Source organism: Solanum pennellii, chromosome 5 (assembly GCF_001406875.1).
Source record: "Solanum pennellii chromosome 5, SPENNV200".
Classification (NCBI taxonomy): Eukaryota; Viridiplantae; Streptophyta; class Magnoliopsida; order Solanales; family Solanaceae; genus Solanum; species Solanum pennellii.
In genome coordinates, this window is record NC_028641.1 from 6,071,791 (window position 1) to 6,097,480 (window position 25,690).

Sequence of the window (25,690 nt, forward strand, 5' to 3'; positions counted from 1 at the left end):
GGGGGGGGGGGGGAATAAAAATGAAATATGTTGATCATCACTTGAGATTATGACAATTAAATTTAAATTAATTACAGTATAGTCCTTAAACTTTACCAGAATTTGAAGTTTTAAGTTTCTCTAATTCTAACTAGTGTTGGGAATTAATCATTTTAGTTTCAATCAAACTTATGTGACAATGCATAAATTGAAATTAAAGATGTTCAAAGAAGATTTTTATTTTGGTGAAATTTGAAGGAAAAAAAACTTAATTTCCTTTTCCTATTAGTACTTCTTACTTTAACTCGTAAAAATTACATAAATCTCATAGAGTTAAGAGTTAGTTACATCCTATCTCTATTCTCTCCCAAATTACAAAAATCCCCTTAAAATTATAGGATGTCGGATACATCAAAAAATCAGCAGATACATAGCTCACGAATGTATCTGAGGGGATGTATCCGAGAGGGGAGGGATGTATCTGAAAGGAGATATGAATGTATCCGAGAGAGGAATATGTGGGTCCCTTTGAGCTGAAAATGTCATCTGTTACTTCATAAACAGATAGAGAAGAACAAAGGCACTGCTCCAGAAACTATACATAGTGCAGGTCGAGTACAGCCATACAGAAGCATCACTTGACTGGTTTTGTTTGTTTGATCAAAGGGATTGATAGCAGACTGAAATGACTACGATAGGGCATCATCTGTCAGCGCCCTACTCTTTCGTGAATCAGTTCCTTTCGTGTTCATCGATAGGTGAGGAAGCTACTGGTTCAATACTCCAATGCTGTCAGCTTCACAAACGCCTGATCATAATCCCCGAAAGTACTCAACTCGGTCTGGATGGTGGCTAAATCCTGGACTGCAGCTTCAGCTCCGCGAGCAAGAGACATGTATCTGTTGTAATTGCCTTTAAAGTGCTTCTCACTATATTTATGTTCTGCATTAGCCAAAATCATTTGAAAAGACATGTAATGTAATCCTTCTTTTGTCATTAAAATGATAGGCAGAATAACAAATAGCTACTCTATATCCCAAATTCTGATGTCTGATTTACTTGATCACTATGGAGTAGTGGAGATAATTCAGCTATATTTCTTTTTCTTAGACAACATACGCATTTTAGTTTCTCCGTAATGGAATAGGGGAAAAGAACCAAACAAGAGTAAAGGGAAAATGTTACATTGAGATGTGAAAATTTTTGTCAGATTCTGTTATGTCAAATGTTTCAAATCTTTGCTCGTAAAGAATCATGGCATTAGTTGGTGATAAACTAAAGAGGAGTTTGCGGCATTCAAGTTTAGGATAGGAGAGTACATGAGAATTATTGTTCTGCTTTTAAGTAAACATCACTCTATGCAATGGTACAATTCTAACATGGACCAAGAAAAACACTTTTAATAACCAAGTAATCCACAAGGGCCATTGGTGTACAATTCAAAACTCATGGATAATGAATCTGCCCCCTATACTCTTCATTAAAATATAAAGCTTATGGCAGGGTTCAAACTCATGATGTTCACCTAATCCACACCACACGTTGGGCTCTTTCACTAGACCTAAGGCCTGGAGGCTGGACAAAGAAAAATAGTATTCTCACCATTCCACTTTATATGACACATTCAATATTTGAAAAGTGCAGCAACTTAACTGACCACAGTTTTCCATATATTTTCAATATTAAAACAATAGTAACTTGCAATACTTTTTCCCAAGTTATAATTATGTAGATTTTATTTTCAAGGGCCCACTGTTTGAGTTGAGACTGTTAATTATTAGAAGGTTTTCAACTCTGGTACTCCAAACTTCTTCATTCTTTTTTAAACAGAGAGACTTATTCTTATGCTACTGAAACACATTCCACTAACAAGCCTAATTTTCAATATGCACAAAACCTTCTAATTCCCTTCTCAATTCTCATTTCCTTTCTTCTTTGTTTTTTGCTTATTTTCTCTTTTGTTTTTCAGTTTTGCCTTCTATCCTGATTTGGGTTTTATTGATAAACAGCCTTCTCTCTCCTGATATGAATTAAACAGAATAGACCAGTTTTCTTACCGCCAGTAAATGACTGGAAAATCATATTAAAAGCCCTGAACATACAAAATAAAAGAACTTGTCTCGGAAAACTAAAGATAAAAATACCTGGTAATGGGATGTCCTTTCATAGTTATGCACGTGGTAGTTATACAGCTGAAAAGATTTTAAGGTTGCCCTCCTCTTCTGTTCTACCGAAGATCCTACATCAGCATGAAGTTAGGACCTGTTTGGAAAGTTTTCAGAAGATGTCTACTAAAACTACACCTCAATCCTAAGCTAGTTGGGGTCAGCCAATTTCTGGAAAAAGTTTATTGGGTTTTTTTTGGAGAAAAATATACAGAAGACGAATTGTATAAAAAGTTGTAGTTTTTTTCTCAAAATTTTGCAATTGTTTTGCAAGTGAAAGAACATTTGTTTGCTTGAAAAAAAACCCCAAGGCACTTCTCAACACAACGAATTTTTTGAAGAATTCTTTTACTAACTTTTTGAAAAAATTTAACAGAACCAAGTTTTTTGATGATCTTTTTTCAACTTCTTTATAAAATTCTCGTGTCCATACAGCTCAAGGAGCAGGGAAAATCACCATAGATGTCTGCCTGTTTGCAAATGATGGACTCGGGACAGTTCTCGATGAACCTAAATAGCTTTATTGAAGTGTTCAGCCCATCAAATCATATTCAATATTATAAATAAGTTATGCACAACTGGCACGTGCCATAATCAGTATTACACCTCAGAGATTCAGAAATGATATATTAACCTATGAAAAAAAGGGTGTTTTACATTTAAGCAGAGATCAGGACATCTGTCCTCCAGCTTACTCTCTTTCTCCTTTTTTTAAGGGAATATATTTCTTCCTAAAACTACACAGTTGTTATGGGGAAAAAGGAACTAAATTCCACTTGCGTTTTTATTTGATGAAAAAAAAATTACCAGATAGTCAAAGTATAACTACCTTTAAGCAACCAGCTCAAACTGAGAAGCAATATGATCCCATCGTGGAAGTATATACTTTGGTGTGGCAAATGAAACACTGGAATATTGTCCTGCAGTTCAAAAAGTAAAAGCTAGTCATTAATATATTGTCCATGAGAAGACTACTAGGCTTCAGAATGCCTGACCATGTCAAATCTAGGAAGTTCACTAAGGAAAAGGAGAAAAATGCTGAAAGTTGGGGAAAGAAGGAAAACAGTGTCAAACTTTCTTATTATTATGAGAGGAATTTAGTCAACAAAAAAGAAAAGAAACCATTTTCTCTGAATAGATGGCCAAACAGCTCCAGATTACACGGCCTAATATTCAACTAAAACCCATAGCCATTAGATGTCCTTTTAATACCCATCTTATGATACTAAACATGTTGACCAGCTGCCTTGCTGACTATGGTAAGGGTCAACTTGAAAGTTCAATCATATCAGCACACATGGTAATTTGGTGTAATTCTATGATATCACAGGATGTACTTTTAAGAATCCAAAGCAAGTAATCATACCTAGGGACTAACCATTTAACATTGTTGCATCAAGGCTCATGTATAGTTAAAGCAACAGTCAACTTGGTTTAGCTCTTGCTCTCCTTCTTTGGACCAGTGTTTTAGGCAGCGAAAGGCGACAAGGGCCTGCCTCGCCTTATTGATTTGCCCCAAAATCTAGTTCATGAGGGGGAGGATTAGCCAACTACAGTACCTAAAGATTATCTCATAGCAGAATAACTTTCATGAGTCCTAGACCCAGTTCAGGGCGTCCAAGAGTTGATTGTGCACACTCTAAAAGACCACCCCCCCCCTCCCTTTACCAGACTACAGTGGATCCCAACTCTACAATTGCCAGTATAGATCAGGAACACATGGAATCCCCTCTTCAGACAACGCATGCAGGAATGGGAACTTGGCAAACTCTTTGATCTTCTCAATTTACTAGAAAGCTTCCAAATGAACACACAAGAAGACAGTCTAAGGTAGGACAACCTCAATAGAGGTTATTATTCAGTGAAAGCAGGGTACAAGAAACTGTGTGCACTTAATGAAGTTATTGAGTTTTGCCCATAGAAGCTTATAGGAAGACAAAACTCCAAAGAAAGGTCATGTGCTTCACAGGGATACAACTTACAGGTGCTATTTTGACTCAAGACAATCTCTGTATAGAAGGAACTTTAAGCTGGTGAATAGATTTTACATGTGTCAGAAAAGTGGCTGCGATTTGTGGGACATATTCCTTTCAGTTTTTGGCATTTAGTTGGCCAACCCCTCAGGGCATAAAAGAAGTAGTTGAAAGTTGGAGCTACTGGGAAGTTGAAAAAACCATCAAGAATATCAGGCAGATGATCCTAGTATGTATATTTTGGTGTATTTGGACAGAAACGAGTTGGAAATGCTTTGATGGTATTTCAACTCCCAATAGTTCCCAGAAAGCCAAATGTCTTAGGAATCTTTATAGTTGGAGCAATCTTTCCCCCTTAATAATATTATCCCATTTCTAGATTTAGATCTCTACTTTGGCATGATTGTGCAACCTATAGGCTTTTTGGTTCTATTGGTGAACTCCCTGACTGTAAATGTATTTTGTTTGTAACTGGAGTTCGCTAACCTCTTTTGTACTATTTCGCATCTTCTTGTTGCGAGTTATGCAACACCTTACATCATCAAAAAATCAGAGTTGATTGTGTGGAGGTCTACTTTGAGGTGGTGCTAAGCAACTAACTCAGTCATACCAGTTCCATTATCGCCTTCATGGCATAGCTTTGACTTGAAGTTCAAACATCTACTCAGCACCAAGTGTAGAGACAAGTGAAAGACAAATAATTAATCAAATATAACCTACTGCATATTATATATTACTAGCTGCAGTGCTTGTTGACAGATGATAACCAAGGAACTGCAACATACCCTAGACATCCCAAATACACTAAGAAATCTGAATGCAAGAAAAATGGAGATTTCAACGAAACACCTCACTTCCTTCAAACAAGGCAACTTAATGCCTGAGCTAGAAAAGTGAAAGAAAAACGAACGCAAACATATAACTGAATACATCTACCAGGAGATGTTCCTATATAAACAGGAACCATGAAAAAATGGAACATGAAACTTACCATACAAATTAGGTTGCCATTGTACTTCCAAACATCCTTCAGTCCCCATTGGACTTCCCGAAAGAGTAAAATCTTATTTCTGGAGAAATTACAAATTATGTGGAGGTTCATAATCCATTGAAGTAATAGTTCAGCACTTCTGCTTCACCAAAAAGAAAATCGAGCTTTGTGGATTATGGAGGTGCTGCAAAATCATCTAAACCATTGAGCAGAAATAAATGTTTTTGTACTTTTAACTACGATCTATTATTAACCGCATCGCGTTCAAAGTTTCTGTTGAGAAAGGGGGCATCTTTTTCTTAGCCAGGATGACTAAAAATCGAGCGTTTCCCATCTTTTCCTCTGTTCCATCCTTGCACAGCCCTTCAAGGATATTTTTAATTATATCTGAACTTGGGAACCAATTATTTTCCATGCTTTCTTTACACATCGAATATGACAAATCAAAATCACCTGCTCTACACAGGTAATGAATCATTGTTTGATAGATTCTAGAATTTGGCTTGAAGCCCGCACCATGGAAAGCAGAGTAGATTCTTTTAGCCATAGGAAGATTCTCTACTAGGAAAAAGCCTTTGATCACTAAATTGTATGTAACCTCATCTGGAGTAATCCCAATACGTTTCATCAACTGCAACAATTTATTAGCTTCCCAAGCAAACCTCATATTTACCATGAATTGAATTCTAACATTAAAGGTAGCAACATTAGGCATACAACCTTTACGGACCATGAGGTTCCACAATCCATCAGCAATCTGCCATCGGTTGACTTTATAGAAGGCAGATATAAGTATCGTATAAGTAAAAACATCAGGTGATATACCTAACTTCTCCATCTCAACCATGAACAAATAAGCCTTCTCCAAGATACCCATTGAGCAAAACGAGCTAATGATTGTATTAACTGAAAGTATATCTATATTGATGGAGAACCTTTCAGGAACATCCCATAGAAAGGACTCAATAGCCTTCATATCATGAGATTGAGTCAAAACCTTGAGTGCAGCATTGAATGACTTAACAGTTCGTGGACATCCATATAAATGCATATCATAGAAGGTCTTTATAGCATTTTGTATCATCCCAGCCTTCCCGTAGAGCATTATGATTCGAATAATGAAACCTTCACGACGACCTTGTGGCAGTGTCTTCTGATGCTCAAGCAGATTTTCAATGTAATCAAACCTGCCCGCACCTGCTAAGCGAGAAACTGTATCTTCGAACGCATAGCGATTCTCAATGACAATCTTATTATGAGCATTCTCCTTAAATAACTGAAACAACTTCTCAGGGTTCTTTTCCTTTTTTAGCCTAAAAAGTGCTGGTTCATCTACTTTTACTCTCTTCCTCTTAGAAACTAAAGCTTTTTTAGAAGTATTACCAGCACACGAAACAGCAGCAAGGCGACTCCTAGTTCCAAATCTGCGAACCAGGCGCAGCGTGAGCATGTTCTGATGCTCTCCCCTCAGTTTCAAACATACACACCAAACAAAATATTGCCTACCCACTAATCTCCACTTCAATACATATTACGCAATACCTCAAATACCACTAATATTAAGTACCCTTATCAAAAATCACCAATCCCAGAAGCATTAACACATCAAAAACAGCAGATACTATGTTCAAATTGATCAAAAAAAACTAGCACAATCAAGAAATAAACAAATCGTGGATTCAATCAAATACAATAAAAACCCCTCAAGACCCACGAAAACTAAACAAAACCCAGATAGTTTCTTGGCTTCTTAACAACCCATTCAATCGCATTTACTCATTCATACGAGTATAAACATGAAATGAACAATATGAGTCTGAATCATATGTAAATATTACAAATGTGGCATTTCAAAGATTCGAATTTTTTTTCTAAATATCAAAGAATTACCAGAAGCAAATGAAGAAATATGAAAATTCTTCACTGAGAGTAAGTCTCTGTTAAATCCACCCAGCAACTATGAAACGAAGCTGGTGGTAGAGGTGATGTGAGCGTGGGTTTTAGGTTTTGGGGTTTTTGTTAGGGCCCAGTAGATTTCACTTTATGAATATCTACACTTTAGTCCCTTAAGTTTTTTTCTAGGTTAGATACGTCACTCATCATTCTTCGTTTTATTTATCTTGCTACTCTGTTCTCGTTATTTTCTTGTCAATTGTGTTTTTATTACCTTTTCTTTTAAGTTGATGATCCATCGTAATAAACTTTTTTATCAAAGATAGAAGTAAGATCTTTGTACATTCCATCAAAGGCGGAGGGTGGTCTGTTGCAAATCCTCTATTGAAAAATTATGTGGTATATAGAGGTTAAATATTAACTATTTAAGTGTATATTTAATTTTGCACGTCCTTAACTGGAAAGAAAATTTGTGAAATCGTGTTTATAATTAGTATACCTTATTTTAATTTTCTCTCTAGTATTTGACTAAAAAACACTATTGTTATAACTCATATGAACATTTTTGCTAGAAGTTTGGTATGGTCAATTTACCTCTCAGATTGAGCCTATTGCTTCAACTGCAAATTATATATTGCTGTTTTATGGAGACACTTGTTGTGAACATTTAAGCCAATTGTTTTATAAAAGATGATAGCAATACATTGGATGATAACACAAATACTTGAAAAAAGGCTAATAAGCAATCTGTTTCCCTCTATCATCTATTCACTCAAACTGTTCATCTGTGAGGCTCCTGGTGTTTGTGGATCTGAACTTGGATTCCTCGGAACGCAGGATGCTTTGTGCACGAGGCTTCTCTGTAAAGATATTGATGGTATAGTGGGATGCTATATAACAGAAATCAGACTTTTGAAGACATCTTCATAAACCAATCAAGATGCCAATGTCATGCTTGGGCAGCTATCCACAGTGCATGCCAAGATGTCTCTGTAATCCCGGGAAATATTGAAAGAGTCGTACACTTTGCCATCGCTGCTCTTCTTGTACTCGAACAACAGGTTTGAATGATCGAATGCTGTCATCTTCACAAATCCATAATCGTAATCTTTGAATATACTCCACTTAGTCTGGAGGGATGTAAACTTTACTAGACCAGCTCCACCTCCTCCCGCAACGACATGTATTGTCCCGTTCAAGGGTCCCTTGTACGAGTTCTTCTCGGTCATTGTACAAACATTCTGCCATTAATGAAGACACATAGAATGCGTCAAAGAATGAAGTACAAATATTTGAGAAACAAGAATATTAAATGTCGAATCACTCTCTAGTTTGTAAAACACTTGTGCATGCAGTTTAGCTCTTTAGTACTCCCTCCATCCAAATATATGTCTTTGTCAAAATATAATATACAAGTCAAATTTCATCTGTATCCCCGTGCTAGTCAGGCACGGTCCTATGAAAAGGGAAACGTTGAATATTTACTTTCTGGGAGAGATTTACATGGGGTGGAGGTATAAAATCATCATTATTTTCAATGTCCTTGGAACCTGAAGTGTTGTCATCAGTGGCATTCGACGTGAATTTTAACTAAGATGAGAACAAAAAAATTGCATGAACATTTCAAGTTTTTAGGATACCTGGTAAATGGGACATGTTCTTTCGTAATTGTGGACATGACCATATATGGCGATATCAACTTTATACTTCTGCCAAAGCTTTTGAAGGCTGTCCCTCCCCATTGGTTCTCCAAATGATCCTTCATCAGCGTAAAAATCGCCAGAAGAGTAACCAAGTACCCTATGTGCAAGGAAGATTAGCCATGGCTGTTTCTGTCTATCTACAGATGCGAAGCAGTGTTCAAGGAACTTATATTGTTCGGTGCCCTCTCTCCAATCATGTTCCGTATCAGCAATACAGAATCTGAACATGCCATAATCAGTAGAGTACCTGAGAGTATATGACAACGTTAAACCTAACACTTCGGAGGGGGTGGGGGTGGAAGAAGTATCTATTCACTGCCTCCATATCTACAAATTGATGCAATTAAGCCTAGTTTAAGTTTATCCAACAGCCATGCACATTCAGGTTTTAAACATCATTTGAGCACTAAAATTGTTACAAGTCTGATTCTCATTAATGTCACTACAAAAGGTGCATATCCATAATTTTCAGGAAGAAAAAAATATGTATATAGTAGATAAGTAATACAGCAAGTGGGATTTGAAAGGGAACACTACATAGGATTATCCAAAAGATACGGTCACCATACCAGAACTTATCCCTATTTTCGGCAGGAAAATAGAACATTGTCTGAGCCAAGACACCACACTCTCCACCTGAATCCTTTTTACCATAAAATGACCCACTATCAGGCCAATCGCGTTCATGGTTGCCACTGGGAGGGGAAAAAATTATTAGTTACATGAAAAAAGAAAACAGACAGTGTGTACTCAGAAATAAATTGTAAAAGACCTGCAATTTTACCTAGCAATCATGTATGGTACTCTTGAAGTAATCGGCTCTACTTGAGAAGTAAATTGATCCCACTGAGAAAGATATCCATTGGCGTAAACGATATCACCAATGTGAAAGACTATGTCAATGTTCTTTAAGTCCTCAATGATTTGCTTGGTAGTGTTAAGGGATCCAGGTTGGTATTGATTGTACACATTTGAGCCATCAGCTTCTTCCTGTCGTTATAAAGGCAATAATAGGTCGTTGTCAAGTGTAACTTCTGAATGGAAGAACATGAAACTCAAAAGAGAGCAACTTCCAGAGTTTCAAGACGGTAAAGTACAAATATCTATGCACAGATATAAACACTTAGCTCTCTATTCTAAAACAAAAACAGATTTTAAGAGTGTCCAAACCTTTCCCATGTCACCAAAAATAACCACTCGCTGAAGAGAGCTTTGGCCAGGATAGGGCGATGCTTTAAATTTGTACATCTGACTCCAGATATACGTGCCATTAAACAGTTTATGCCCAAGCTTGTAGGTATATCTGCATAATCAGAAAGTGCATTGAATTTACATTTCAATGTCAACCTGCATTAGCATGATGTACAACTAACTGTCTTATCCAAAAGACAGGGTTTCAGTAGACGTATTTTCGTATCCAACTACAGTGAAAAGAAGAAGAATCTCAAAGTTATCTGACATTTTCAGAAATGGATGCCCAATAAAACATGTCATTCAAGATTTGATTATTGTCCTTCTACTGCTAGGAAGAGTGTAAACTTACACTAAATTGGGCCACAACTCCTTCAGAAAACTAGTGTGGATGAATCCAGGATCGCGCCATCCAACAGTTCTTGCTGGTGCACCTGCAGAACAGAATGTCATTCTTTCTAAAAGAAACTTTTATTAAGTTAATGCAGAATAAAAAGAGATTCATCCAGTGTTTGTCAAAGTGAAGTAGGCGTATTCCACGCAGAGTTGTTTATCATACACTCATTGTATTTAATCAAGTATCCAACATGATTGGAGAACAGATGATATACATCAAATATTACATTTACGGAAAACAGATGCTAGTTTTAGGACACAATGTGAAGGGAAAAAATACCCACCACACAAGCTACTACGGTCAATAGTCAAAGTCCCTGCCGGTGAACGAGTCTGTTGTCCACGTTGTGGGCCCCACTCCACAAAGGGCTCTGCTTCATTGATATTATATCCACTTGTCCATGTAACAGTCATCTGAGCATCAAGTTTAAACAGTCATTTTTTCTGATCTTCCAAAGTGGTCATTATTCAAACTATTAGTGATGATGCAGAACACATTGATTATTCTGCCTGAAACATAATTTCAACCTTGTTTTGCATATTAAGAAACAGTGGAAGAAAGAAACTTACTTCATTCCATGTCTTTCCCTGTGCTAACCGCGGGTATAATGGTGCATTTGGATTTGTAAAGGCAACAGTATTTGACACTGCAACCAGCTTTGGCTGTTAAACAGGAAAAGAAATGCATTAGAATAAGATGACATAGATCCTGGATAAGAAACTTTAGCCTTTAATCAGACCCATACAAGAAACAAATATGTATGACTTTGACCCATCACCTACAAGAGCTTATTCACGTGGCATGATAAAACAAATTCATATTACAAGGGGAACATCAGACTGTAGAAAGTGTCTTTGTAGAGTGGGATTAGAAGGAAGACAAATCAATAAAATATAACTAATCAGTAAAAAAGAAATCAAAGATTTTTAACGAATTCAAAACAAGTCAAATATCTTCTTGAAAAAAGTGATTTTTTTGAGAAATACTTTAAGAAAGAGATTTGCGCCACCGGATTTTAGAATTTGGTCTCTAACTTTTGCTTCATGTAAAATATGCAAACTCTATAGAGGTAAACTGGACAAGGGTAAGTGTTAACATACATTCCGTAATCCACCAGAAAACAAAGCGAAGGAGAAGTCTGTTCTCTGGTTGATCAATTGAAGCTTTAGCGATCCTTTTCCTGTCCTTTTGTAGTTGGGATTGGAGCGATTTGCAAATTGGTACTGCAAAAGAAGAGAGAGACGCGAGTCAATCTCCAGAGAAAGAGCTTCTAAAAGGTTGCACTATAAATCAGTAAATGGGACGGACCTTTATAGGAGCTGTACACAAAAGTGGTGGAGTCACCATGTTATTTTCAGGGTCACACGTAGCTGCACTGAATATTTTGTAAACGTCCAACATATTAGCTTAAACTTAGAAGTAATGAAAATTTATGCAACTAAAATCAGCAAAAGAAAATCATTTCTCACATGTTAAACTTTCAAATAGAGCTTAACATTTAAGATATTGACAGTTTTATAACCAAGTGCAGTTCACCTGAAATTGGCAGGAGAAAACACTCCAACCCAATCATCATTTGACGGGTTGCCTGTGCCATACTCCAGAGTTATCCATTCTTGGTTTAGGCCCTAGAACATAGCGAGAATGTAAGGAATTAGAACCTGAAATCCTTAATTATCAGTTCAAAAGATTGGCTATCACATCCGTTAATCAGGAAAGTAAACACAAGGTAGCAGAAGCATAACTAGCTTAACTAAGTATTGGGGTAAAGCTCCAAGGTAATGAAACATACGTTTGACCCAAGGACAGAAGGAGATGCTTTGATATAAGCACGAGCATCCAAAGCAGCAATAGCATTATGAACAGCAATCCTTGCTAGAGGATGATCTTCATGAGATGTTACCCCTTGAAGAGCAACTAGAACCCATAAAATGGGCAACAACATAACTAATGTTTTCATTGAATCCACCTTATGGCTGCATCATTCACCAACGAAGAGACATGAGAATTAAGAAAATAAGATACAAGACACAAAGATCAGACATTTCTTCAAAAACTCAACAAAGAGCATGTCTCATACCAAAAAAAATAAAATTCTTTGCATTTAATATGCTATAGTGATTCACTCCAAGAACTTAAGAAGGAAAAAGTGAAACACATCTCCAGGTGATCTAACAAATATACAGTCACCTACTTTCCAAGCCTACCACCAACAAATACCCGGTGTAATCCCACAAGCGTAGAGATAGAAATCGCCCAAGTCTACCAATATACTAAAACTAAGAGCTAAATAGCACTCCTTTTATTCAGAAAAACTGATGAAAGGCAATTTTCAGAAACACATCTCTTATCAATGCCATCATTTGAAGCTTAATAACTAGCCTACTTAAGTACCATATTAGTAAAAAAATCAAATCTTTCTCGCACCCCACACCAAACAACAGAAATTAAAACACAATCAAAAGATATAAACTTGAGAAAAATGAATCACAGAGAAATAGGCACAAACACAATGTAGACATGAGAACAAATTGAAACAAAAAACAGCTAGCAGCTTCTGGGTTGCAAGAAGATTAACAGCACCAATCGAAAACCTAAAACAGACGATAAAACAAGCAAAAACACAAAGTAAATGTGATCAAAAACTAGAAAAGAATCAACAAACGACCAGCTTCAGGGTAGATTAACAAATATGAACACCCAATAGAACAACTAGTAGATCAATGAAAGGTCATAAACTGACAAAACAGTGTAACAGAAAAAGGGATGGCACAAAACCCAATGTGGGTGTCATCAAAATTGAAACTTTAACCCAAAAACAAACAAACCCTTCTGCATTAAACCAAAAAAATTACTCCAATCAACTTAAAGAAATGTATACTAACTGACCTGAAACTGAAATGGGTCAAAAAATTAGAGCTTTGAACTGAAGTTTAAATAAGAATTGATGATGAATCAAATGGGAAAAAGGGTCGGATAAATTCTTCGAATCTTTCTCAAGATTCGTCCAATCGACCGGATTTTCAGCATAAACTGTTGACTTCTATGAAAATATACATAAATAGAAACTGATTGATGATTCGGCTGATCAGAAGCCGCTATATATGGTTTTCAATTGGTGCGTTCCCATTCATCTATTAATGATAATTACGTTATAAAATTCGATTAAATTCAAATTCGCGATGAAGTTCAATTAAATTCAAATTCACTAACATAAGAGAAACTCCATAACAAACAATTTCATACCTAAGTAAACATGAACTCTAATATCAGAATATTTATTTATAATAATAAGATATTATAATATAATTTATAGTTTCTTTTCAAAGAAATACCAATACTTTTTTAAATAAGTTATATCATAATTAATAAAAGAACTTTTTTACGACATAAAGTGAATGATATTTTTAGAAAAAATTTATAAGTACTTCTAATATATGTTCGAAATTTCAGAGACATATTTATATTTTATTAAGGTCCAATTATCCCCAACTTATTTTATAAATAATTTTTACTCTTTTTTTACCTACATATTACTATTTTTAAAAAAATTGTCAACACGCGTTAGCCTCAGAAGATAATATCACGCAAGTCGTAAAGAGATAAAAAGAATATTTAAAAAATAAGTTTGAAGAGGTAATAAGATGTTAGTATAGTACAGATTCAGGACATAGATTTGGATACTTAGAATTTTTCCCATATTTTTATTAACAAACAACTTTTATAAATTCAATAATATGTATTATTTTTAATAAAATAAATCAAAATATAATATTATAATAATTAATTTTAATATAACTAATTTCAGCGTACTCGTGTTCAAACCAAACAATCTATTACAAATTGAAATATGTATATAGTTAAAAGTCCTAAAAATAAAATAGACTATGTTTAGAACACATGTATAGATATTAATATTATTGTGTTTCTAGATGAAGTTATCTTTACGTACACTTTTAATATAAAAAATTCAAAAAGCAATGTCAACTTGGACATAAAAATATAAAGACTAATTTTTAGAGAAAACAATCAAGGGACAAAAAAAGGTTTATATAGGTGAGAAAATCATTACACCTTTAGAGTGTGTTTGGTACGGAGGAAAACATTTTCTAGAAAATGTTTTTTCAATTTTCTCATGTTTGGTTGGGACAAAATTTTTAGAAAATATTTTTCAAATCAATTCATTTTTCTCAAAATTAAGGAAAATATCTTCCTTTCAAAAAATTAAGGAAAATATTTTTCGAAACTCTCCTCCAATTTTAATTATATTTTTTTTGGGGGGAAAATAATAATTTTTAAAAAATCAATTTAAAAAATTTATTTTTTTTACCCGATCCCTAACCCCCATCCACCAACCACCGACCAGCCCCCTCCCCCCTTCCCTCCCAAACCCCACCCCCTCCCCAAAAAATAATTTTGCTTTTTAAATATATTTTCAATTTCAAATTCTTATCTTTAAACTCTTGTATGTTTTAGGGAATGCTCTAGTCTATTTAATGGTAGAAGGTGAATTTTAAGTAGAGTAGAAGTAGTACCTTGTGAGCCTTGAGACACTCACAAACATTTTAACTTTTTTATGTAGGGAAAATCACGCGGTTAAGAAAAATTTATATATTTGATTACTCATTATAGCTATAGTTGTTATAATTATCACTCGCAGCTAATATTATACATTAATTACGTGGGCTGACTTCGACTTTTTATAAATTAGTCATATTTGTATATGTATAATTCGCCAGAATATACAAATACATATGTATAAGATACAATTGTTTTACCTATGTACATATACACTTCACCTCTCTCCCACTCTCTACCCTCTCTCGCTCGCCTTTCTCCTCCCTCTCCCAATTTTGCTCGCTTCTCTCCTTTATCTCCCGATCTCGCTTGCCATATATACAAATGCATATGTATAATATACAATTATATACATATACAATTCACCACTATCTCACTCTATGCCCTCTCTCGCTCGCCTATCTCCCCCCCTCTGTCAATCTCGCTCGCTTCTCTCCTTTATCTCCCGATCTCGCTTGCCATATATACAAATGCATATGTATAATATACAATTATATACATATACAATTCACCACTATCTCACTCTATGCCCTCTCTCGCTCGCCTATCTCCCCCCCTCTGTCAATCTCGCTCGCTTCTCTCCTCTCTCTCCGAGTCTCGCTCTCCTCTCTCCTCCCTCTCCCAATCTCTCTTACCATATATACAAATACATATGTATAATATACAATTATCTAGCCAAATATACATATACAATTCACCTTTCTCCCACTCTTTTCCCACTATCTCGCCTCTCTCTTCCCTCTCCCAATGTCACTCGCCTCTCTCTTCCATATAACATGTAGCTACAAATCGTAATTATCAAATTATAGCTATAGAGAATAATTAAACTATTTTTTAGTGGCTATATGTGAAAGTTTTCCTTTTAAGAACTTTTTTGGGCTTTGGATTGATCCAAAAACACCATTCTTTTGTATGACTATTGAAATCATTGAGTATTAGCATATAACAATAAAACTATTCTATTAAATCGTACAACCAAAGCACGTGAATTATACAAGTTCCCGATAACATTAATTAATTTATTAAATATTATATATTTAAATAAACGGTTATAAAAAATAAAAAAATGTAGGTGTTTAGCTTAATTCTTATGAAAAATGAGTCTGACTTATATATTATATATAATTACATTAATACAATATCAAAGTTTGATAAAGAACTGCACCTAAACAATAGAAAAAGTTGTACCAAATTAATTCAGAACTTGAAATTGTACGAAATAACTTTTTTTTATCCGAACAACATTAGTAAATTTATAAATAACATAACAAAATTAAGTTAAAAAAACAATACAACCCTTGCATAGTTTAGGTGTAAGTGATAACTTTATCATAATTTAGGTGTTCTTATGTCTTATTATTAAAAAAAAAAAATAGAGAAGAAGTTAGAAAAGTTGCTTTATGCATATTCTTTTTTTGTTTTATTGTAAATAAATTTTAATTTTTAAAAATTTTTTATTTTGTTTTTTTTTATTTCCAAAGTATTAACACCCCTAAATGAAACCTACTCTTTGCTTATTGGCTGTTTTTCTTTCATTTTCTTCACTTCCACTTTCTTCTTCTGCCTCCATTTGTAAAATCAACTTTTCTTGAAAATTTATCAATTTTCTGTAAACTAATATTACTAGATGGCTCAAGTTCAAGCGATTTCTTCATGTTCTTCTGTCAATCTTCTATTCAGGGGCTCTGTAAAAAGTATAAATTTTTCACTTTTTTGGGTGTTTGTGTTGTCAGAAATGGTTTTAATCTTCTAAAGATTGATTTTTTGAGCTATTTTTGATGAACCTTTTACAAATGCAGGTTCACATAGGATTCAGGATAAGTTTTGGTGTTCAAAAAAGTTGGATTCTTTGCAAGAGGTTCTTGATATGTACCCTTTAATTTATTTTATATGTTTCATTGTTTATTACTTGAAATTTATACTGATGGGGTTTGTTTCTTTGTGTTTTGTTCTGTTGTGTTATTGCAGCTTGGTGTAAAAGCCAGTGAATTTAATGGTGTTGCAATTGCTCATAGCAGTTCTAGCTTTGCTTCCCCTTGTGCCACTCATGGTAGTTTCTACTAGCTTTTTATTTGGTTTTTGTCCAACCTGCTTCTGAAAATATCTTTTTTTGAGCTGAGTTGTTATTGGAAATAACCTCTTGTGGGTAGTGATAAGGTCTACGAACACCCGACCCTCCCTAGACCCCACTTGTAGGATCACATTGGATTTGTTGTTGTTGTTATTTGTTTTTTGGATAGATTATATAGGTTTGAAACACGTCCATTCATGTGCGAGCTTGATTCATTTTCTTGTTTTGGTACTATCTTGTGAATATATTTTTGTTAAATGGTTGGTGGTGACTGGTGACTTAAGGTTTAAGGTCAGATTATCATATTATTTCTAATGCTTTATCAGTTTCTGATGTGGCTAAATGATTTGTGGTAGTGGACCTTAAATTACTGCTATTCTGATGCAGTACTCTTTGTGAACAATCTTATCTTCAAAGGGAATACATTTTGTCTTCATTCATGTTCTTCTGAAGTTGAAAATGTTTTTTGTTCCATATGAAATATCATATTGACTTCCAAGCACACATCTTTTCCCAGCTTGAATCATGATTTAGTCAAGCTAAATTAGGTTTTCATGCGTGTAATTTTGTGATTTTTGTTCCAACACATTGACCAATGGTCTTTATTAGCATCCAAATGTCTCTGTATACACCTATATTAGCATTTGATGTCTCTATATATAGTAGAATATAAGGACACCGTATAAAGAACCAAATTAGCATTGTGGAAATGTTTTCCATGAGAAATATTTTCCTCATTTTTTGATGTTTGGTTGGATATGAAGTTGGAGGAATGTGATTGTGGTGGAGGCTGGGGGCAGGGTTGGGGGTTGGGAATATTGTTCGTTGATCATAAGCAGGGTAGAGAGATGTGGACATGTAACATTTTAGTAGGAACGGGATTTGAGTGGAAAATGACTTTCCTTGGTTTCCTCTTAAAGAAAATATTTTCCACAGCTTCAGCAACCAAATATTGGAAAATCAAGGAAAATTTGTTTTATTGGAAAACATTTTACATAATGCAAAACTCGAGGCCACTATGTTGTTATACCCTTTTCTTTTTAAAAATACTCAAGGCATGTCCAACTACATGTTTTCAGTTTGAATAATGCTAGATAGTTTTGAATGGTGTAGAAAGTTGATCTTTTTCTTCAGATACTGCAGAAAATGACTGTCGAACTTGACCATGAGATTTATATGTTCACCCATAGGAACTTCATTGTGCAACCCATTAGGGGTGCCATCAAAGTACCTACCTGGTTGGCTTTGACAATTTTAGTCGCCGATTTTCAGTGTATAGGGTAATGATGAAAAAAAATACCTGAATATTGCAGCTATCCAGGCAGTCTTGGGCAATGACAAAGCAACAACAAGCTCCACTGTTATTTTGGAAAAACCTCTTCGCAAAAAATTGAACAAAGTGGTTCTTGCTTATAGTGGTGGCTTGGACACTTCAGTTATTGTACCTTGGCTAAGGTAGCTCCTTTCTGTTCTATTGAATTTCCTTTTACAGTATTTTTGACCTAGGATATGTTACTTCTGTTGTGTCATGTGTTAACTGTAACTCCCCGAATATATGGTGGGTTGGCCTCAAATGTTCGTTACCACTTTCAGCATTATGTGTTAGTTCTGGAGAAGTTGCTAGAAATTTCTCTTGTATGTCAGTCTTACAAGATGGAAACTCTGTAACCTTGTTCTGTTTGCAACATATATTTGATTCCAAACTACATGTAGAAAGAGAAAAGACTGTCAAAACATAAGAACACTATACTTTTTGTGTATGGAAAAGGACTTAAGGGAATGAAAACAGCTTCAGCTTACAGATAATTACTATATTTGACCTTATTTTTTCTTTTCAAAAGAAGATAATTTTTATAGGTTATTGGGAAGGTATCCAAGTAATCCAGAAAGTTGAATATAAAAATCCATGATAACCAAAATGACAAAATAAGTTTCCAGAATAAGTGAACGATTATGTTGCATGGTATGTATGCCATGTTTTCATTCCTTCGTTTATCTCTTAGTGATCTTTTTCATTTTGCAGGGAGAACTATGGCTGTGAAGTTGTCTGTTTCACTGCAGATGTTGGTCAAGTATGTTTTTCTCTCTAGTCACTTATTGATTCTTATGTTCTTGTTCAGCAAAAAAATATGGAATTATAGTGCATAAAATTTAACAGTCAAACAAATAAGTTTCTTTTCGTAGGAACTCATATCTGAGATGAATTATTACTTTCTCAGGGGATTAAGGAATTGGAAGGCTTGGAAGCAAAGGCCAAGGCTAGTGGGGCTTGTCAATTAGTGGTGAAGGATTTGCAAGAAGAATTTGTAAAAGATTACATATTTCCTTGTCTGCGAGCTGGTGCTATCTATGAAAGGAAATACTTGCTTGGGACATCAATGGCCCGCCCGGTTATTGCTAAGGTGAACTGCAAATCTTAAATAATAAATTGAATCTTTTTTGGTCATGTCCCCTTGCATGAACAACCCCAAACCTTCTTAGGAAAAGACAGGAAAGAGTTTCTGTTGGAGAAGTTCATGTTTGTTTGCCAACTAAATAGAGGTTTAATACAAGTTTAGTCTTAATACCATTTTTGTCTCTGGTCAGTATGCAATTTTGGCACCCAACCAAGGATAGTGGACAATTTTGCTCTTATTAAGCAGGTTATGCAATTAAAGTTCCTATATATTTGAATTATGTATAATTAGTTTGTATAGTACCCAAGTTTTGTCTCCTGACGGGGACTTTCTTCTGCATAGTTCATTTTTAAGTCGTAATTTTTCCTAAAACACAAGCTTAAAACAAAAGAATGTAAAAGGAGAAGAAGGAAAAAGGCGTCACAATCACACAGTCAATCTGACAAAATCACAGGCCCAACTGCTCTTTCCGTGAAAATTGAACTTGTGAGAGAATGATGTATAGGTCTTGATCGATGATTCTTGAGACAGATTGAACTTCTGCTAGGATTCAAGGTAATCATTCCAATATTGGACTAAGCTTGTTATTATACGTCTTGAGCAACTTCTCAAGGATATTAAATGGTGGATTTTGGAGAAATCCCAAGATTTGGTGCTTCACTGGGTGTAGGTAGGCAATTAACAAACCTAGTCAGTTAACGAAGGTGTCATATGCACCATGTTTGTGCATGCATTAAAGAGAATCAAGATTCTGGAAAATAGGCACGTATACAGTACCCTAGATGAATTTCCTCTGATTGGATTCAGGTTTGCCTCTCAGAATGCAACCTGAATGTATGAGAGGAAACATTACCTTTTGGGGGAATGTTATAGAAAGTTGGGGCTTTTTGCTGGCTCCTCCAAAATTGAGCTACACGGGTTCAACAAAAATTTTATAGGATCCTAGCAACATAGCCTGGGAGACATATGCAGCACCCATGATGTGTTTTTTACATATCCTAGGTGTCTGCTACTAGTTTCTTTTCTTTCCCTGTATTAAATGTGTTTTGTACATCAAGTGTTAACATTTCCAGAAAGATGAAACTGCTAGTAAAGTACTAGCATGAACATCTTCACTGTGCGATCAGGGGGCCAAACTTTTCATGGTCATATATTATCCGCTGTAACTGTCTTACTAACAGTCCAGTTATGAAGCAGATAAAACAATTGATTAAGTGAACATCCACGTTTTAGCATCAGTGCTTTCATTGCCTGAATTTGGGTTGGACTCTGAAATTTAGCCTAATAAAACGCAGGCAATGGTTGATGTTGCCAGAGAGGTTGGAGCTGATGCTGTTTCTCATGGATGCACAGGGAAGGGAAATGATCAGGTATTATCCTAGATCTTTTAACATTACTATGTCAATTTAACGGATCATTAACTATGCAGCATCATCTTAAACCTATTTTTTCTGAGCCCAGGGGACTGCTTCATGAACTCATCTTATTCAACTATGCTTCTTTACCACTACAGGTCCGTTTTGAGCTGACATTCTTTGCTCTGAATCCTGAACTCAGTGTTGTTGCCCCTTGGAGGGAATGGGAAATTACAGGAAGAGAGGATGCTATTGAATATGCTAAGAAGCACAATGTACCAGTTCCTGTGACAAAGAAATCTATCTATAGCAGAGACAGAAACTTGTGGCATCTTAGTCACGAGGTAATTATAGTTTGTGTTGATCTTGTGTAGCTTGTGATATTCATCTAGTATGCTGATATGTTCTATATCCACTGACACTGTTAGAAGTTGGAACTGCTTTCATCTCCTATTTGTTCTTGTCAAAATGTCAAATTTTTTTCTCAACTTCAGCTTCATGCTTTTTCTTCAATTCTGCTGCAACTTTTTTCTTTTCGCTAGGAATTTTAATGAAATGCACAAGCTCATCTTTCCTAGGACCATTAGTATATATAATGTGTAAAATAGAGTGGTATGAGGTACCAGTCTTAATTGAGATTTGTATAGGATTATCATAGTCGGTAAATGAATCACATAGAAGATGAATCTCCGCTCTTAATAAATTTTAGTAAACTAGGAATAAGAAACTAAAACATCAAAAATTAAGAAAATGTTATGACGTAGGCTCTGCCACTGGGCCAAAACTTAGACGGGCACCTCCAAAGTGCAATGGAGCCCACCAACCTAGGTCATGGGCCTTCCTGATCGCCCATCGACCCTATTCAGGTAAATTTGAAGAAAATATTGAAGTATGGTCACGTGAATAACTGATTATACCTGTAAAACTCATTTCAAAATGGTATTTGAAGGGAGATATTCTGGAGGACCCTGCAAATGAGCCAATGAAGGATATGTATATGATGTCAGTTGATCCCCAAGATGCACCTGATCAACCTGAGTGAGAATCTTCTATTCTGATTTTCTTATTTATTGTAGTAAAAAGATCTAATGCATTTCTTTCTCACTTTAAAAGCTACTTCTAACTGTGCAGGTATGTGAACATTGGGATAGTTGCTGGTATTCCTGTTTCAGTAAATGGAAAGGAGCTCTCTCCCGCAACTCTTCTTTCTGAGCTAAATGAAATTGGCGGAAGACATGGAATTGGACGAATAGACATGGTTGAAAATCGGCTCGTTGGGATGAAGAGCCGTGGAGTATATGAAACCCCTGGGGGAACTATCCTTTTCTCAGCTGTACAAGAACTTGAGTCTCTGACACTTGATCGTGAAACAATCCAAGTCAAGGATTCTCTTGCCCTCAAATATGCCGAGTTAGTTTATGCTGGCAGGTGGTTTGATCCACTCCGCGAGTCAATGGATGCTTTCATGGAGAATATTACCAAAACTACAACAGGTTCAGTTACTCTCAAACTATACAAAGGATCAGTTTCAGTGACAGGTCGTCAAAGTCCTCACAGTTTGTACAGACAAGATATCTCATCATTCGAGAGTGGGGATATCTACAATCAAGCCGATGCTGCAGGATTCATTCGTCTGTATGGGCTTCCAATGAGGGTTAGGGCAATGCTTGAGAAGGGTCTTTAAATTTGTTTTCACGCCGTGAATTGATGGTTTAGTGTTGACAGTTCCATCAAAGGGTCAAGTAGAATCTTGTTTTTTTCCATTTCATAGCACTGTAGTTTTTTTGTACGGCTCTGGAGGCTAGTTTATCGTTCAAATTGTCTTGCAGAAATTTCCTCTGGTTCAATATATTTGAAAGTCCATTAAGAAAAATTGCTAAATCTTGCAGTTTTGCTTTCCCCTTCTGATTAATCTCATTTGTTTTTGATTACTAAATCTTGTTTGAGCAATTGACTAGTAAAACAAAATGTGGCAAAACTGCTCCAGGGCTTTTGTTCAGAGGTAAAAATGCAGTGTGTGTACTGTGATGTGTGGTTTTGGTGCTTGTCATTAGTTTGAATCTTGTCATTGTCATGGACAAAAGGCTGATATTATTAGATAGAGAAGGGTAGAGAGGCGGGCTTATCATCCATCGAGTTTCAAATCGTGTGTTAGCTGGTTAAGAAGAAAAATGCAGCAAAACTTGAACATGTATAAGTAAACACAAAATATTCTTAATGTTTACACTGTAACCATGTAGTTGATATTGAGAAGCAACAATAATTTAATTTCAGAGCTAAACTTCTTGGCTTATAATTATTGATCTAATCTTGGTTGACATGAATCTCAAAGAGTATATGAACTGTTTGCACTTCACTTCATAGTCCTCTTCTGCACCTCAGATGAAAAGCATCATCATCCAAAAGAAAAAGATTCCTAAGGGAGAAAAAACAGTAAAGAATAAGAAACAGTTCACAACAATAACCACGTCTCAGTCCCAAATAAGTAAGAGTCGACAGTAAATTTTCTGAAAGTACCATGCACCAGCACTGTAACAACACTAGGAGGGGAAGCCTTTCAATTGACTCTCGATTCTCTCTTAAATAAATAAAACTCAGACGCATTTTATGCTAGAATGTACGCAGACCTTACCATTAGATTGGAAGTAGAGGGACAAAAAGCATAGACAACATGACAAATCATGTTGATAGTCTTTTTGTCTTGTTAGGACAGAAACAGTAATGTAAAAGCACAACACAGTTAGCAAAAAAATTCAACTAAAGAAGACTTTTTGGTTCAAAAAAGTAAAAACTTTGGACAGAGAGAGCTTAAAAAAAGGCATTGCCTTTACCTCCAATACTCATTCCAGTTTGAATCTTGTGTCTCCATGTCCCACTCAAAGCATATCCTGATCACACACACATTATTAGTTCACCATTTCCGATAGACTCTCGACTCAAGATAAAACATTCCAACGAAAAGTAATTGAAGTACAAGAAAATACATATAATACAAAGATAACGTAAATAGTACCGGACCATAAACTACAACAAAACAATACGATAATCGCAAACATTTCAACAAACCTCTTCCATAGCAATTAATAGTAGAGTTAACACCATTCCTACAAATGCAAGCAAAAGACTCATCTGCACCAGAAAAACCACAAAATCCACCACTATCCTCACAGTTCTTGCAAGACTCATCAACATAATATGAATTATTATACTGCAAAGAAATCCCAAACTCCCATTTCATAGGATCTCCTTCATCACCTCCAAATCCATATATCGATGAATACGAAGAACACTGAAGCCTAGGCAAGTTCAAACCATAACCTGAACCAACAGGAACTGGTGGATCATAAACACAACATGTTGAAATAGGATCATTTGGTTCTAATCCAATCCCAGTCACCCCTTTACAAGAATACATTCCCCTGCATACATTTGAACCCGAACCGCCATCACACAAGTCTTGTTTTGGATCAAACACAGCAGATGTTGTTGAACATCCTAGTAGAACAAACATGTTTTGTTTCATAATACTAAAGGGAGTTAAACTTGAATCATCATGATCCAATGTAAAACTGCCTGAATTCTGCATTGAGGAACATGTTGACATAAAGGGGTCAGTTAAAACAAATGTGTTTGTTGAGTAGTCTAGTGAGGAGATAGTGTAAATGCCAGAGGTAGTGGAGAATTGAAGAACACCAGAAGTAGTGCATTTTATGAATCTTGAAAATGCAGGATGTCCACAACCAAAACCAGAACCAAAGGGATATTTTAGGACAATGTTGCCACATTTATCAGTACATGAACCATTTAGTGGGATGATACTTGGAACAGATTCAAGTGGATGAATTAGAAGAAATGAAAGAAAAAATAGTAAGATTTTGTTAAAACATGACATGATGAAAAGTATGGAAAGAGAGTGATTTTGAGATACTGATGAATGTGGAAATTAAAGTGAGCCTCTTCTTTAAGTGTGACAGACAAACCTCACTTATTTTGAATTGATACGGAGCTTAAGAAAGAAAATACGAGATTTTTGAATATTATGATCTTAAACTAAAAGATACATAGAACATACTGATTCTGTCTCAATTTATGTGACACTTTTCATTTTTTGAGAGTTCAAACCTTTATGTTTGAACAGTAATTATGCATGAAACTTTTAATTTTTTTGAACTGAAATCTATAGATTTATAAACTTCCGTAAAAGTGCTATAAGTCACAATAATGGATAATTCAAGATATTTACAAGTATGAAAATTTATGGTCAAAGATAGACTTATTTAAATCTCGAAATTCGAAAAATATCACATAAATTAGGACGAAAAAAGTATCAACATATTTTTTAATTTTGTAATTATAAAATATCACGTGGACAGTTAAAATTAAAGAGTTACCACAAACGGACTAAGTGGGGTATGCTCTTTTTGGTGGAGGAGTAATATTTTCAAATCTCCTTAAAAGAAGAGCAAACAAGGGTTCCAGCAAGTGAATACTGTATTCAGCTAAGTTTTCAAAGTTTGCACAGTGATAGAACTAAATAGGAGAAATTTTAATTCAAACTATAGTTTGTGATCGAGTAATAAATACTCTTCCATTCTCAATCAGAAGTTCCGTTTTTGAATTATGTTAAGTACAAAGTCGCCTTTGTTAAAAATCTATACACATGTTTTTAACGGGATTTCAAAATTTGAAGAAGTAATCATATATAAATAAAAAATAATTTTAACCATGGATAAATTGTTTTATTTTCCGCTGAATGAACCCCTAGATTCACACTTTAAATTGTTTGTTTTTACATAGATTATACACATATTAGGCCTGATTTATACATATATTATACATTTATCGGTTATATTTAGTTTAGGCAATCGTAAAATATTTACTCATCAAAATATATGAAAAGTATTTTCGATTTTGATAACAACAAGCTGGAATAGCTCAGTTGGTTAGAGCGTGTGGCTGTTAACCACAAGGTCGGAGGTTCAAGCCCTCCTTCTAGCG

The 25,690-nt window shown here is 35.2% G+C and overlaps 4 protein-coding genes and 2 non-coding genes across 6 annotated transcripts; 2 read left to right on the forward strand and 4 right to left on the reverse strand.

Moving 5' to 3' along the window:
- Positions 1-219: 219 nt before the first annotated feature.
- On the reverse strand, positions 220-7,109 carry LOC107018906 (pentatricopeptide repeat-containing protein At1g80150, mitochondrial). Its single transcript, XM_015219497.2, has 4 exons — positions 5,109-7,109; positions 2,974-3,064; positions 2,124-2,218; positions 220-921 (listed from the first exon to the last, which is right to left on the reverse strand). The coding sequence occupies exon 1, from the start codon at positions 6,556-6,558 to the stop codon at positions 5,341-5,343; it is 1,218 nt and encodes a 405-aa protein (XP_015074983.2). The 5' UTR covers positions 6,559-7,109; the 3' UTR covers positions 220-921; positions 2,124-2,218; positions 2,974-3,064; positions 5,109-5,340.
- A 502-nt stretch (positions 7,110-7,611) lies between these two features.
- LOC107020802 (probable inactive purple acid phosphatase 1) lies at positions 7,612-13,395 on the reverse strand. Its single transcript, XM_015221305.2, has 13 exons — positions 13,182-13,395; positions 12,085-12,268; positions 11,829-11,920; positions 11,601-11,667; positions 11,393-11,515; positions 10,862-10,954; positions 10,576-10,705; positions 10,248-10,329; positions 9,875-10,007; positions 9,489-9,694; positions 9,274-9,399; positions 8,642-8,951; positions 7,612-8,242 (listed from the first exon to the last, which is right to left on the reverse strand). The coding sequence occupies exons 2-13, from the start codon at positions 12,250-12,252 to the stop codon at positions 7,937-7,939; spliced, it is 1,836 nt and encodes a 611-aa protein (XP_015076791.1). The 5' UTR covers positions 12,253-12,268; positions 13,182-13,395; the 3' UTR covers positions 7,612-7,936.
- Positions 13,396-16,376: 2,981 nt separating this feature from the next.
- LOC107020762 (argininosuccinate synthase, chloroplastic) lies at positions 16,377-22,578 on the forward strand. The gene is made up of 10 exons (XM_015221254.2): positions 16,377-16,564; positions 16,670-16,728; positions 16,839-16,920; positions 18,255-18,396; positions 18,965-19,013; positions 19,161-19,343; positions 20,633-20,707; positions 20,851-21,036; positions 21,642-21,730; positions 21,824-22,578. Exons 1-10 carry the CDS (start codon positions 16,498-16,500, stop codon positions 22,374-22,376), a joined length of 1,485 nt encoding a protein of 494 aa, XP_015076740.1. The 5' UTR covers positions 16,377-16,497; the 3' UTR covers positions 22,377-22,578.
- LOC114077388 lies at positions 21,398-21,566 on the reverse strand. Its single transcript, XR_003578697.1, has one exon. It is a non-coding gene; the product is annotated as a U1 spliceosomal RNA (small nuclear RNA).
- A 286-nt stretch (positions 22,579-22,864) lies between the features above and the next one.
- On the reverse strand, positions 22,865-24,646 carry LOC107019926. The gene is made up of 3 exons (XM_015220284.2): positions 23,759-24,646; positions 23,524-23,580; positions 22,865-23,108 (listed from the first exon to the last, which is right to left on the reverse strand). The coding sequence occupies exons 1-3, from the start codon at positions 24,582-24,584 to the stop codon at positions 23,071-23,073; spliced, it is 921 nt and encodes a 306-aa protein (XP_015075770.1). The 5' UTR covers positions 24,585-24,646; the 3' UTR covers positions 22,865-23,070.
- Positions 24,647-25,616: 970 nt separating this feature from the next.
- TRNAN-GUU lies at positions 25,617-25,690 on the forward strand. The gene has a single exon. It is a non-coding gene; the product is annotated as a tRNA-Asn (tRNA).